Source organism: Mirounga angustirostris, unplaced genomic scaffold, assembly GCF_029215605.1.
Source record: "Mirounga angustirostris isolate CCGP_5_RB_7025 unplaced genomic scaffold, mMirAng1.0.hap1 SCAF_13, whole genome shotgun sequence".
Classification (NCBI taxonomy): Eukaryota; Metazoa; Chordata; class Mammalia; order Carnivora; family Phocidae; genus Mirounga; species Mirounga angustirostris.
Genome location: NW_026991721.1, coordinates 61,962,332 through 61,976,017, shown reverse-complemented (window position 1 = coordinate 61,976,017; position 13,686 = coordinate 61,962,332). Strand labels below are relative to the sequence as shown.

General features: G+C 38.1%; 1 protein-coding gene across 1 annotated transcript in view; it reads right to left on the bottom strand.

Moving 5' to 3' along the window:
* Positions 1–13,686, bottom strand: part of IPO7 (importin 7) — a 57,501-nt gene that overhangs the window by 36,861 nt on the left and 6,954 nt on the right. Inside the window, exon 2 of the mRNA XM_045894169.3 lies at positions 2,700–2,781. Coding sequence (XP_045750125.1) covers positions 2,700–2,781 — 82 coding nt within the window. The remainder of the gene's footprint in view (positions 1–2,699; positions 2,782–13,686) is intronic.

The window sequence follows — 13,686 nt, the reverse complement described above, 5'->3', positions numbered from 1 at the left end:
TGTGTATGATGTATAGGAAATGGAAATTATTCAAAATTAATCAATTACTAAATTCTACAAAACACCAGCCCTTCTCTGACTAGTAATTAAAACTCTTACCTGGAGTATTACACCTATTTGAATAAGGATAACTGATATATCTATGATTTTTATATTCTACTTTGCTCTATCTTGGGAATTAAAATAATACTCCACCTTATAGTATTTCAAAAAAGATTGACTACACATTAAAATACCTTTGAACAAAAGTTTTAAGACAAACCACCTCTACAGTAAAAAACACTGACTCAGTATATGTAACATATTTTAGATTAGTACCATTTCCAGAATTTTGATTCTTTAGCTCCAAAACAGAACACATTAAAATTAAGACTTGATATGGCCCTATATTCTGCATAGAGCCTCTGAGTATTTCTTTCTATCGTAATGCATAAAAGAATGGGCATATATATTTATTTGTATCATTATGATTCGGTATTTTAAGCTGTTTGGTCTACAAAACACTAAGTGAGAACTGCACTGTAAGTATATCATGATTCATAGCCTATTCCATCCAGGATATTGGAGTCTGCTACAAAGACCGAATGCATCTCTCAAATCTAGCAGATGAAATCACCATATGCCCTACACGAAACAGTATCATTCAATTATTAAAAGAATGTAATTATTAAAGTAATAATTAGATTTTAAAATTTTTGACTAATTCCACAGTTTAGCTGCTTCTGGTTTTGCACATACTAACTATAAAACTTTCTAGTACAATTTAATTTTGCTAATGCACATAATCAAGTCTCAAAATGTTAAGGTCTCTTCTAAATGTCACTTTCAACATCTTAGTAAAAATTTGAGATTTAAAGGCAAAGATTCTTTTATTAGCTTCAGAGGTAGAATCTAGTGGCTCCTCAGTTGTAACACCCAGTGCTCATTACATCAAGTGTTCTCCTTAATGCCCATCCCCCAATTATCCCTTCCCCCCACGCTCCTCCCTCCAGCAACCCTGAGTTTGTTCCTAGAGTTCAGTGTCTCTTATGGTTTGCCTCCCTCTCAATTTTCATCTCATTTTTCCTTCCCTTCCTCAATGTTCATCTGTCTTGTTTTTTAAATTCCACATATGGAATCATATGGGGTATTTGTCTCTCTGAGGCAAAGATTCTTATCTACAAAATAACCAAATGGGAAAATGCCAACTTCATTAGTAAAAGAGAAATGACAGTTAAATAATAAAAACAACTTTTTCCTATTTAATTAGAAATAAAAAAAAAAGATTTACTGCTGACCAGGGTCCAGTGAAATTACTGTATTTTATAGGGCCCAAAAATGTTCCACTATTGTGCTACTTATATACCAATATTTTAAAAAATAATAAACTTCCACACATTCATTTATTTACTGAGTACGTTTGGTATGTCAGGCAATATTTTAGGTACTGTGAATACAACTGTTAATGAAACAAATCTAAGATTAAATGCTAACAATTGAGAAATGGTTCACTTCATATGAATGGCACATTATGGTAAATTATTTAGTCACTGAAATAAATTTTAAGACTAACACTATGTAAAGAAAGGGATGAGCTTACTATACATTAAATGAAGCAAAAAAAATTTTAACAAAATTGATGTAGGGAAAAAGAACAGCAAGAAATAATACCAGAACATAACTGGTTTTTCTAGAATGGTGAAATTATTAGTACTCTGTATTTCCTATAACAAAATTAATACACCTGCAAATAAATTAAGTTACAGGACACTAAAGATGTGAATTCCATTATTTTGCAGACCAACAGATAGTATCAGAAGTAACCCACCACATTTTCACAGACCATTTGGTACTGAGAATTGCTCAATATCTTGTTGAAACTGGAACTAAGAAATACAGTAGTCCCCCCCTTATGCACAGTTTCACTTTCTGTGATTTCAGTTACCCGTGTGGTCACCCACCGTCAGGAAGCAGACGATTTTTTTCTGACATATTATCAGAAGGTCAATAGTAGTCTAGCACCATGTCAAAATGCCTATATCATTTACCTCACCTCATCTCATTACACAGGCATTTGATCTTTACATATCATCACAAGGGTGAGTACAGTGAAATATTTTAAGAGAGAGACCACACTCACATACCTCTTATTACAGTATATTGTTATAACTGCTCTAATTTATTATTAATTATTGTGGCTAAACTCTTACTTGCCTAATTTACAAATTAAATTTTATCATAAGTATGTATGTATAGGAAAAAATGTAGTATATATAGCATTGGTACTATGCACAGTTTCAGGCATCCACTGAGGGTCTGGGGTCTTAAAATGTATCAGTCATGGATGGGGGGGCTACTGCAGTACTTTTTAATGGCTAAAAACAGTAAATGCACAAGCTGTAAGGAGCAACTGCATAAACAAAGGGGTTTGTATCTTAGAACCATCCACTGGGCAGGGAAACAGGGAATACACAGAATCTTTTAATAAACCCTATCAATTTCTTTTTTCAGCTTCTCTTTTAACTCAATGAAATACCACATTCCTTTAACTCTGCCACCAATTCCAAGGCACTACCTGTTTGTAGTAAACACATGAGGGCAAACGGATTTTCAGGGAAGAAAATCACTGAAGGGCCACCCCAACATACCTCTGCTATTCAACTATGAACCTTTTAAATAACTGATTTACATAAACCCAAGAAAATAATTCAGTAACTTGCCTGCCTGTCTCACAGGTAAATCCAGTTGTTCCGACATAGTAATCTGAAGCAGTGTTGAAACAAAATTCAGAGACTTGTGTGCCTACAAACAAACAAAAAAAAGGTTTTAAATTTCTGCAAATATTCTCAGTACTTTAATCCAGTACTGGACTGGCACAAAAGGCTACCCACCCGCAAGTTGGTCCCAGCCTTATTGCCCATCACTCACCAAAAATGAACAAAAAATATATATATATATAATAACCTAACTCCTAAAATATCCTGGATGTTTGCATTTGCCTTCATACTGCTCCACTTCCCATTTATCCTAACTGGCTTTCTTAACCTACACCGACAGCTCAAGAACAATATCCTCTTTAATACCTATTTCCCCAATTCAGTAATAATTTCTCCATAGAGATGTTCTACTGAGTGACTAGACAAACTAAATCAGTAAAAATTAATAGCCTGGGAAGTGTTTTCCAAGGTGCTAATAAATGTTTTATTTCTGAATATGGCTATTTTACCAAAGTGTGTTCAGTTTGTGAAAATTAATCAACTGTACCCTTACAATGACTATTCTGTATGCACATTACATTTAAATAGAAAATTAATAGCTTTGAACATACAATAAAAGTTGGATAAAAACCATATGATAATTTAATAAATATATTTATATGAAATTCCAATGCAGCATATACAGAAAATAATGAAATATACCCAAAATGTTAATACAGTTATCTCTCGGGCGATGGCATTATAAAGGAGCTATTCTTCACACATTTTCTTTTTTTCCAGTTTATACTACAAACCCTGGACACTTTCATTAACAGTATAAAAAAGTTAATGATTCCTTAATGATTCCTAATTTGTCATATTTGCTTCTGGTTTTAAAAAAAGAACTTACATTCAAGTTATATTCCTTCTTTAATGTTTTCACAGTTGCATTCCCTCTCCCCCAATGTAACTACCACCTATGTCATCTCTTCCTTTCAGCCCAAGTTTTAGTATTTTTTCTGCACATGTTCACATGAATAATAGTAATTTTTATTTTAGTTTCCTCTTCACTCCCCCACCCCAAATATTCCATATATTCTTAGAAACAGAAAAATTTCCCTTTGGATATAAAAAATTGTTTCTACATTAGAACCTGGAATTCTGTCACTCCAAAAATTGTTTATTTAAATGTTCCTGGGGGTGCCTGGGTGGCTCAGTTGGTTGGGCGACTGCCTTCGGCTCAGGTCATGATCCTGGAGTCCTGGGATCGAGTCCCGCGTCGGGCTCCCTGCTCGGCGGGGAGTCTGCTTCTCCCTCTGACCCTCCTCCCTCTCATGCTCTCTGTCTCTCATTCTCTCTGTCTCAAATAAATAAATAAATAAAATCTTTTAAAAAATAAATAAATAAATAAATAAAATAAATGTTCCTGGTACATGACACCATGCCAGGAGTTGAGAATACAAGGTTGAAACAAAACATTAAGGTTCCATGACCTCACGGAAACTTAAGAGTTTAATGTGAAGGATAGCGAAGATAATCAAACAAGTAATTACAATAAAGTACAGCAGAAAACGTAGAAACACTATGGGAGAATCAAAAGGAGAATCTTCTAACCTAGAAGTAACGCTTAAATTTAAGACCTGAATGGGAGGAGCGCCTGGGTGGCTCAGTCGTTAAGCGTCTGCCTTCGGCTCAGATCATGAAACCCAGGGTCCTGCTCTGCGGGAAGCCTGCTTCTCCCTCTCCCACTCCCCCTGCTTGTGTTCCTTCTCTCACTGTCTCTCTCTGTCAAATAAATAAGTAAAATCTTTAAAAAAAAAAAAAGACCTGAATGGGAGTAGTTAAGTGGATGAAAGACAGGTATTTCCCCTTTCTGGTACTCTAAACACCATTAACCACCATAACTTTCTTGAAACATCCTTCCAACTATGCAATTCACAGACCACTTTTCCTTCTGAGATTCCTTTGCTGGTTTCTTAAACTATTTAAACTATAACTGCTCAGTCATAGGCCATCTTTTACACTCCCCAGCTGATTTCATCCAACCATGGTCTTTAAATACTATTTGTCAAATACATTATTTCCAGAGACCTATTTTTAACATGCCTACCTTCACAGGCTTCTCAAATTTATCATGTTCAAAGCATCTTCTCCCCTAAAAGCTATGTTGCTACTTTCTTGTACCAATTCTCCCCACCTTTTTCATCACTATCCTCAGTTACTTACGTCTAATACCTGAATGATATCTTTAATACTTCCCTTTTTTATCCCACTTCATTGTGTCAGGACCTGTCAATTCTATATCCAAAATACTTATATAATTAATATACCCACTTTCTCCATTCCCACTAACATCAACCTAGTCCAAATGACTATCATCTTACTTAATGTAAGAAACCCCCCACCATTCTCCATTTAGCAGCCAAAGGTCTTTAAAACTGTAAACCGATCCCCTTAAAAAAAAAAAAATTTTAACAGCTCTTTTTTTTAAGATTTTACTTGTCACAGAGAGAGAGAGAGAGAGCACAAAGCAGGGGGAGCGACAAAGAGGGGGGGCAATAGGCAGAGAGAGAAATAGGCTCCCCACTGAGCCCAGGACCCTGGGATCATGACCTGAGCTGAAGGCAAATGGGTAACTGACTAAGCCACCCAGGTGTCCCAATAGATTTCTACTCTACTTCCCAAAGGCTATATAAGGGCCTGTATTATCTTGCCTCTGCCATTTCGTCAGTCTCATTTTTTTTTTATTTTATTTTATTATGTTATGTTAATCATCATACATCATTAGTTTTTGATGTCGTGTTCCATGATTCATTGTTTGTGTATAACACCCAGTGCTCTATTCAATACATGCCCTCTTTAATACCCATCACCAGGCTAACCCATCCCCCCACCCCCTCCCCTCTAGAACCCTCAGTTTATTTCTCGGAGTCCACAGTCTCTCATGGTTCATCTCCCCTTCCGATTTTCCCCCCTTCATTTTTCCCTTCCTACTATCTTCCTTTTTTTTTTTTTTTTTAACATATAATGTATTATTTGTTTCAGAGGTACAGGTCTGTGATTCATCAGTCTTACACAATTCACAGTGCTCACCATAGCACATACCCTCCCCAATGTCTATCACCCAGCCACCCCATCCCTCCCACCCCCCACCACTCCAGCAACCCTCAGTTTGTTTCCTGAGATTAAGAATTCCTCATATCAGTGAGATCATATGATACATGTCTTTCTCTGACTGACTTATTTCGCTTAGCATAATACCCTCTAGTTCCATCCACATCGTTGCAAATGGCAAGATTTCTCCCCCCCCTTTTTTGATGGCTGCAAAATATTCCATCGTCAGTCTCATTTAAAGAAACTTTCTCACCTCCTACTGTCCCACCTTACCAGCCACCTTTAGGTTCTTTTGACAACAAACATAATTACTCCACAGTCCATGCTGTGACTTTCTACCTGTAACACTCTTCTCTCCAGTGCTCCACCATAGTTAACTGATTCACAGTTCACATTCTTTGAGTTTCCATTTAAACATGTAGAGAAGGCTTTCCTGACTGATCATTCAAGCTAAAGAAGGACTCCCTATTACTCTCATAATCTCCAGGGTTTTTTTTCCCCCATTACATTTATTATATATTTGTAATTATTATATTTATAGACTGGTTTATGGCCTTCTCTTCTGTTAATTAGATTTTAAGCTTCACTGATAGGAACTATACTATTTATATACCCAGTTCCTCATGACGTTTGGCATTTAAGATGTTCAACAAATTTATTAAACGAAGTACTGAAATGAATCAACAAAAAAATACCTTGGAAGCAGCAGTGATCACCTAGGGGCAGTGCAGTATAAAAGAGTATTTATATTAAAGGGATAGACAGATGAGCCCAGAAAGGACAGTACTATCCACACTACTACTATGGCACTTTTTAGGCCATTTATATTATAGTATACATCTAATCTCCTGCATCAAATTATGAATCCCTGGAATGGACAGCTAGAATCAGTCTGATTATAAATACAAGTGATGCTACTTCTGACATTTTTAACTCTTGAGCAAGTTGCTTCAGTAAATCTAAGACTTAATTACAAAATTAGTGTAACTAAATCTGCTTCACAGGATGGCTACAAGGAGTAGATGAAAGAAATGCCTGGGTGGCACAGTCGGTCGAGTGTCTGCTTTCGGCTCAGGTCATGATCCGGAGGTCCTCGGATGGACCCCAATGTTGGGCTCCCTGCTCAGCGGGGAGTCTGCTTCTCCCTCTCTTTCTGCCCCTCCCCCTAGCTTGTGCTCTCTAGCTCTCACTCATTCTCTCTCAAATAAACAAACAAAATTAAAAAAAAAAAAGTAAGTGAAATATGTAAAATATTATAGTAAATGTCAAGACATAACAAATGTTATGTTGTTTTTACCTCCATACATAGTAGAATCTCATCTGTCTCAGAGTATATTCTAAAGCCAGCAGGGCATAAACTGAATATTGCCAAATGGTTCTTTAGGTCTTTAAATCACCTATAAAATACAACATTTGTGGTTTTGTATATACAGGGTTCTCTCAAAGTCCCAATACCGAAGTTTTTCCTTCTGAATTGAAAAGAACTGCTTTCTATGATTGGAACCCCAAATGAAGTTGTTGGATTATGTTTAGAGGTCATATTAAAATAAGAAAACCACCACAACCACCACTGTTTTTGTTGGCTAGCCACATATATAGCCACATGTGAGTTAAAAATGAGCATGTGCGGGCGCCTGGGTGGCTCAGTCATTAAGTGTCTGCCTTCGGCTCAGGTCATGATCTCAGGGTCCTGGGATCAAGCCCCACATCGGGCTCCCTGCTCCACGGGAAGCCTGCTTCTCCCTCTCCCGCTGTGTCTCTCTCTGTCAAATAAATAAATAAAATCTTAAAAAAAAAAAATGAGCATGTGCCACTAACTATATCAAGCCTAACAAATACTCCATGAATGTTACATTAACAAAAGACCTTTATCAATTTCTTTTTTTTTTTTTTAAAGATTTTATTTATTTATTTGACAGAGAGAAACACAGCGAGAGAGGGAACACAAGCAGGGGGAGTGGGAGAGGGAGAAGCAGGCTCCCCGCTGAGCAGAGAGCCTGATGTGGGACTCGATCCCAGGACCCTGGGATCATGACCTGAGCTGAAGGCAGACGCTTAACGACTGAGCCACCCAGGCGCCCCGACCTTTATCAATTTCTAACTGAAGGTTTAAATATAAAAAATAAAACCCCAGGGGCACCTGGGTGGCTCAGTCAATTAAGTGTCTGCCTTCGGCCCAAGTCAGGATCTCGGGCTCCTTGGGTTGAGCCCCGTATCAGGCACCCTGCTCCATAGGAGTCTGCTTCTCCCTCCCCCTCCCCCCCCAAATAATAATAAATAAAATCTTTAAAAAAACAAATAAATAAAATAAAATCCCAAGAGTACTTGAAGGAAACCACTGTAAATATTTTTATCATCTTGGTGGGAAAAAACCTAAGCATGACACCAAAGACTGAAAGCCGTAAAATAATTTTTGCTCAAATAGATAAAAAACTAAAAATTTTATATACTCCACCCCACATCAGTATAAACAATGTTAAAAAAAAGGAAAATAACTGCAACATCTGAGGAAGAGTTAAAATCACTCCAAAACAAAAATCAGCAAATATATGCAGGCAAATTACAGAAGAATCAGTACAAGCCGACAGTCCTACCTGAAAACAATGTATGCAATACATCAAAGTGCTAGTGAGGATGTGAAAAATATGGAATTCATACACAGTGCTGGTAGATGCATAAAATGGTACAACCATATTGGAAAACTCGCATTTTCAAACATGCACCTACCTTACAACCTTGCAATTTCACCTTTATATATCCAAGAAAAGTGCTTGTGTCCACAATAATACCTGTCCACTGACAAGTGAATGTATAAGCAAACTGTGGTACAATTCATACAATGAAATACTATACAGTAACTTAAAAAAATAAAGCCTCACTACGGAATCAAGCAATAATATGGATCTCAAAAAACATGTTAAGAAGCTAGACTACTTGGTACATACCATGTGATCCTATTTATATGAAGTTCAAAGACAGGCAAACCTAATCTATAGTTAACAGAAGTCAGAATAATGGTAACCTGAAGGAGGAAAGGTATTAATTGGGAAGAGTCTCAAGGGAAAGTTCTAAGCCAATAGAGATGTTATATAAATTTTGATCTGGGGTGCCTGGGTGGCTCAGTAGTTAAGCGTCTGCCTTCGGCTCGAGTCATGGTCCCGGGGTGCTGGGATCAAGTCCCACGTCGTGAGGGGGAAGGGAGTGTCCCTGCTCGGTGGGGGGTCTGCTTCTCCCTCTGCCCCTCCTCCCACTTGTTCTCTCAATCTCTCTATCTCAAATAAATAAAAATATTAAAACAATTTTTTTTGATCTGGATAATGGTACCTAGGTAAAAATGGACTGAGCTGTACACGTATTTGAGCTTGGTATCATATGTAAATTATCCCTCAATTAAAAAAAAAAAATCAACAAGGCTACTTTTACCTGAATATTTACAGCAGCATTATTCATAATAGCCTAAAAGTGGAAACAACCCACCAAGTGCACCAAATGATGAACGGATAAGCAAAATGTGGCATATCCATACACATGATGAAATATTATCTTGTAGTAAAAAGAATGAAGTACTGATATATGCTACAGTGTGTGTGAACCTTAAAAATACACTGTGTGAAAGCAGCCAGTACCCAAGGACTGAGGGTGTGCAGAAGGCAGAGAGGGGAATGCTAACAGGTATGGAGTTTCTTTTTGGGGTGATGAAAATGTTCTAAAGTTTGTGGTGATGGTTGCATAACTGAATATACTAAAAATCACTGAACTGGAGGGGGCACCTGGGTGGCTCAGTCAGTTAAACGTCTGCCTTTGGCTCAAGGTCATAAACTCAGGGTCCTAGGATGGAGAACCACGTCAGGCTCCCTGCTCAGCAGGGACTCTGCTTCTCCCTCTCACCCTACCCCAGCTCACGCGCCCAGGCTCTTAAAATAAAAAAGATTTTATTTATTTATTTGAGAGAGAGAGCATAAGCAGGGAGAGGCGGGCAGAGGGAGAGGGAGAAGCAGGCTCCCTGCTGAGCAAGGACCCGGGTCTGGACCCAGGGCTTGATCGCAGGATGCTGGGATCATGACCAGAGCCGAAGGCAGACGCTTAAGTGACTGAGCCACCCAGGCGCCCCAATAAAATCTTAAAACAACAACCACCACCACTGAACTGGATACTTTAAGTGGCTGAATTCAATAAAGTTATTAAAAAATCAACAAAACTAAACTATGAAAATAAGTACTTATTTTACTACTCTTCTAAGTCACTTTGCCTTAAAAATAAACAAGTACAAATCTAAAAAGTGCAACTGAGGAAAGAGTGTTACTTTCAGCCAGCTGAGCTAGACCAAGGGGTAAGAAAGAAAGGAGGTTTCTTTTTTTCCCCAAAGATTTTACTTATTTATTTGACAGACAGAGAGTGAGGGAGAGAGAGTGCACCAGAGCAGGAACACAAGCAGGGGGAGTGGGAGAGGGAGAAGCAGGCTCCCCACTGAACAGGGAACCCAACGCAGGGCTTGATTCCAGGACCCTGGGATCATGACCTAAGCCGAAGGCAGACGCTTAACGACTGAGCCACCCAGGCATCCTAGGAAAAGATGTTTCTGACAGCAGAAATCACACAAGCAAATTCAACCCGGGATATCTATCAACTTGCCCCATACAAATTTCCATCTAGTTGAAATCCCTAATGCCTTCTATTCTCCCAAAGTAACAAATGGACATAAAGTAATACTAAATATCAGACATGAGATTCTCAAGAAAATTCTGAAGGAAAGTAGATTAGCCATCACCTAGGCCTGGAATATGAGATTAAACTGGAAGGAGGGATTAGGGTGCCTGGGTGGCTCAGTTTTAAGCACTAGGTTATCTCTAATAACTTTCTGGTATTCTTGGGTATAGCAAACTATAACACATTTAAAAGAATTTCTATCACATAGTAACTACTAAATTTATTATATGTTGAAAAGACCTTCACATTTTATAGTAATTTAAAAGATAAATGTAAGTAAAATATCTCTAGGATCAATCTTTATCACAAAAACTCCTAAAAATCTGAGTAATTATGGTATTATTCTCAACAGTTTGGGAAACACTGACATAGACCTCAAGATGCTATAATAAATCTTTAGAGTAGGAGTTAGAGTATAAATGTAAACTCTATTAGATGTTGGCACTAATTATAGGCCCTTCTTCAAGCTCCTAGTTTCCAGCAATCAGAGAACCAGGAGAACTGAAGCAACAAATGGGTCATTATACATCATTAAGTAGAGCTAAAACTGCTAAGACTCAAGTTTAAAAGCTGCTAACCATAACACAAAACTACCTTTCTAGACAACTTCTTACATTCTCATTATTTGTCATTAACCCAGATAATTCAACATTCACCCTTAATCAATTTCATCAAATTCTTCAACAGCCACAACTCCATCTCCCTTTCCTTTACCTCCACTCCACCTACTGGTACTTAAAATGTGTCAGACACTACAGAGATAAAAGATCACTGATAGGTTGGAGTAGGGGTGCCTGGGTGGCTCAGTCGGTTAAGCGTCTGCCTTTGGCTCAGGTCATGATCTAAGGGTCCTGGGATCTAGTCCTGCATCCAGCTCCCTGCTCAGCGGGGAGTCTGCTTCTCCCTCTGCCTCTGCCCCTCCTCTCCTTGTACTCTCTCACTCTCAAATAAATAAAATCTTAAAAAAAAAGACAGGTTGGAGTATTACTAATTCTAACTGGACTAACAGGTAAAATTTTCAATTAGATCCTAAAGGATTTAAACACATCGAGATGGGGAGAAAAGATTTTTAAAAGGAAAAGAAGTATGGGTTATATATATTTTTAAGGTTTATTTGATTTGATTTGTCAGAGAGAGCATAAGGAGGAGTGGCAGGCAGAGGGAGAAGCAGGCTCCCTGCTGAGCAAGGAGCCCATGTGGGACTTGATGCCAGAACCCTGAGAACATGACCTGAGTGGAAGGCAGATGCTTAACGGACTGAGCCACCCAGGCGTCCCAAAGTATGGGTTATATTAAAGAGATTATTAAGAGAATGAAAGACAACAATGAAAGACAAAAAACGAATAGGTAAATTGTGACCACATCAAGATCTAGTAAGTGGAACTTTTTTTTTCGAAATTTTTACCCAACAGCACCTAAGTGGCTCAGTCACTAAGCGTCTGCCTTCAGCTCACGTCATGATCCCAGGGTGCTGGGATCGAGTCCCGCATTAAGCCCCCTGCTTGGTGGGAAACGTGCCTCTTTCTCTCTCCCTCTGCTGCTCCCCACTGCTTCTGCTCTCTCTCGCTTGCTCTCTTTCTCAAATAAATAATCTTTAAAAAAATTTTTTTACACAATCAGATAAGGAAGGTAAGGTTTTAAAGCAGTATCAAGGATGTAATTCTAAGATAGATGACTATAAAGCATCACAGGTAGTAACAGGCCTGAAAAACTTCTACACCATGGGCAGCCTTCCCCCACTCCCCAAAATAAGTCTAACTTTACAAAAGAAAAAAATGAAAAATATATATACCCACATAAACAAATTTCCCTTGACCCTACCAACCCTTTAACCTCCAGTCTTATTCCCATTCCCTTACCAGCATTCTACTCACTAACACTGTATTCAGAAAATTGCTTTCTCCAAGGTTACCAATATTTTAAAAGCTTTCCCCCCCAAAAAGTCTTCATTCTGCTTTAACCTCCCTCATTTAGAAATGTCAACCACCCTTTCTTTTTCTAATAGCTTTTTACTTATTATAGAAGTAATTCACGTTCACTAGTAGAAAATCTATGAAATTCATTTAAGTGAAAAGGAAACTACCCACAACCAACCTTCTTACTTAAAATTCCTTTTCTTGGCTCCCTCCTACTTTTATGCACAATTTTCCAGTCTCCTTTTTCCTGTTTCTCAAAGTTCCAAAAATGGGCATGGCCAACAGTGAAGCACTCCAGCACCTAAGTGGCTCAGTCGCTAAGCGTCTGCCATCAGCTCAGGTCATGATCCCAGCACCCTGGGATCATTACATCTCTTGATCATACTCCCTTCCTCTCAATTTACCAAGAAAAATAACTTTGCCATTGTTGCTTTCTCTCCTAACCTTCAATTCCACATTCCCTATTGCCTGCTATACATTTTCTATCTGATGTTTACCAGCTCCTCAAACCCGACTTAAAACTTAGGTCATGTTTTCTCCAATATGTTTCCCCTCCGGACCCACAATTTTCAATGTAATTACCTAATGTCAGTATCTTTCACAGCTAACTCTTTAAGAAGTAACTTTTTATTATTTCTCTCCATTGGAATGCAACCAAAGAGAGCTTCAATTAGCTACTGTACTTTACACTATTTATAAGGAAAAAGACAGGCATAAGGGCACTGTGACATCAAAGTACATTAATGAATACAACCGGATAATTTCAAGAGCAAAGGGATTTCTAACTTTTCTGTTTTACTAAAGAATTTGACAAAGACAGGTGCCTTGGTAGGGCAGTCGGTTAAGCATCTGACTCTTGGTTTCAGCTCAGGTGGTGATCTCAGTGTGATACAGAGCTGACAGTCTGCTTAAGATTCTCTCTCCTTCTCCCTTTCTCCCCTCCTCACCTCCCGCGCGCTCTCTCTCTCAAACAAATAAATCTTAAAAAAAAAAAAAGAAGAAGAATTTGACAAATACTACCCCGGTTTCATCTACATGAAATATTAGGCATAGTGAGGTTAAATTATCATAGTGATAGAATCAGGACCAGGCTTGAGGCTCTTCATTATGTCTTCCAGCTTTTCATTAAATAGTGGTTAATACTTAAATGATTTTCAACCAAGGAGTTTAAAATAACTTCTTAATTACAAATTACTTTAGGTAACCAAAAGAAAAAACCCACTTTAAATCAAACTCATCATTAATGTGCCACTGACAGAAGCGAACAGTAAGTA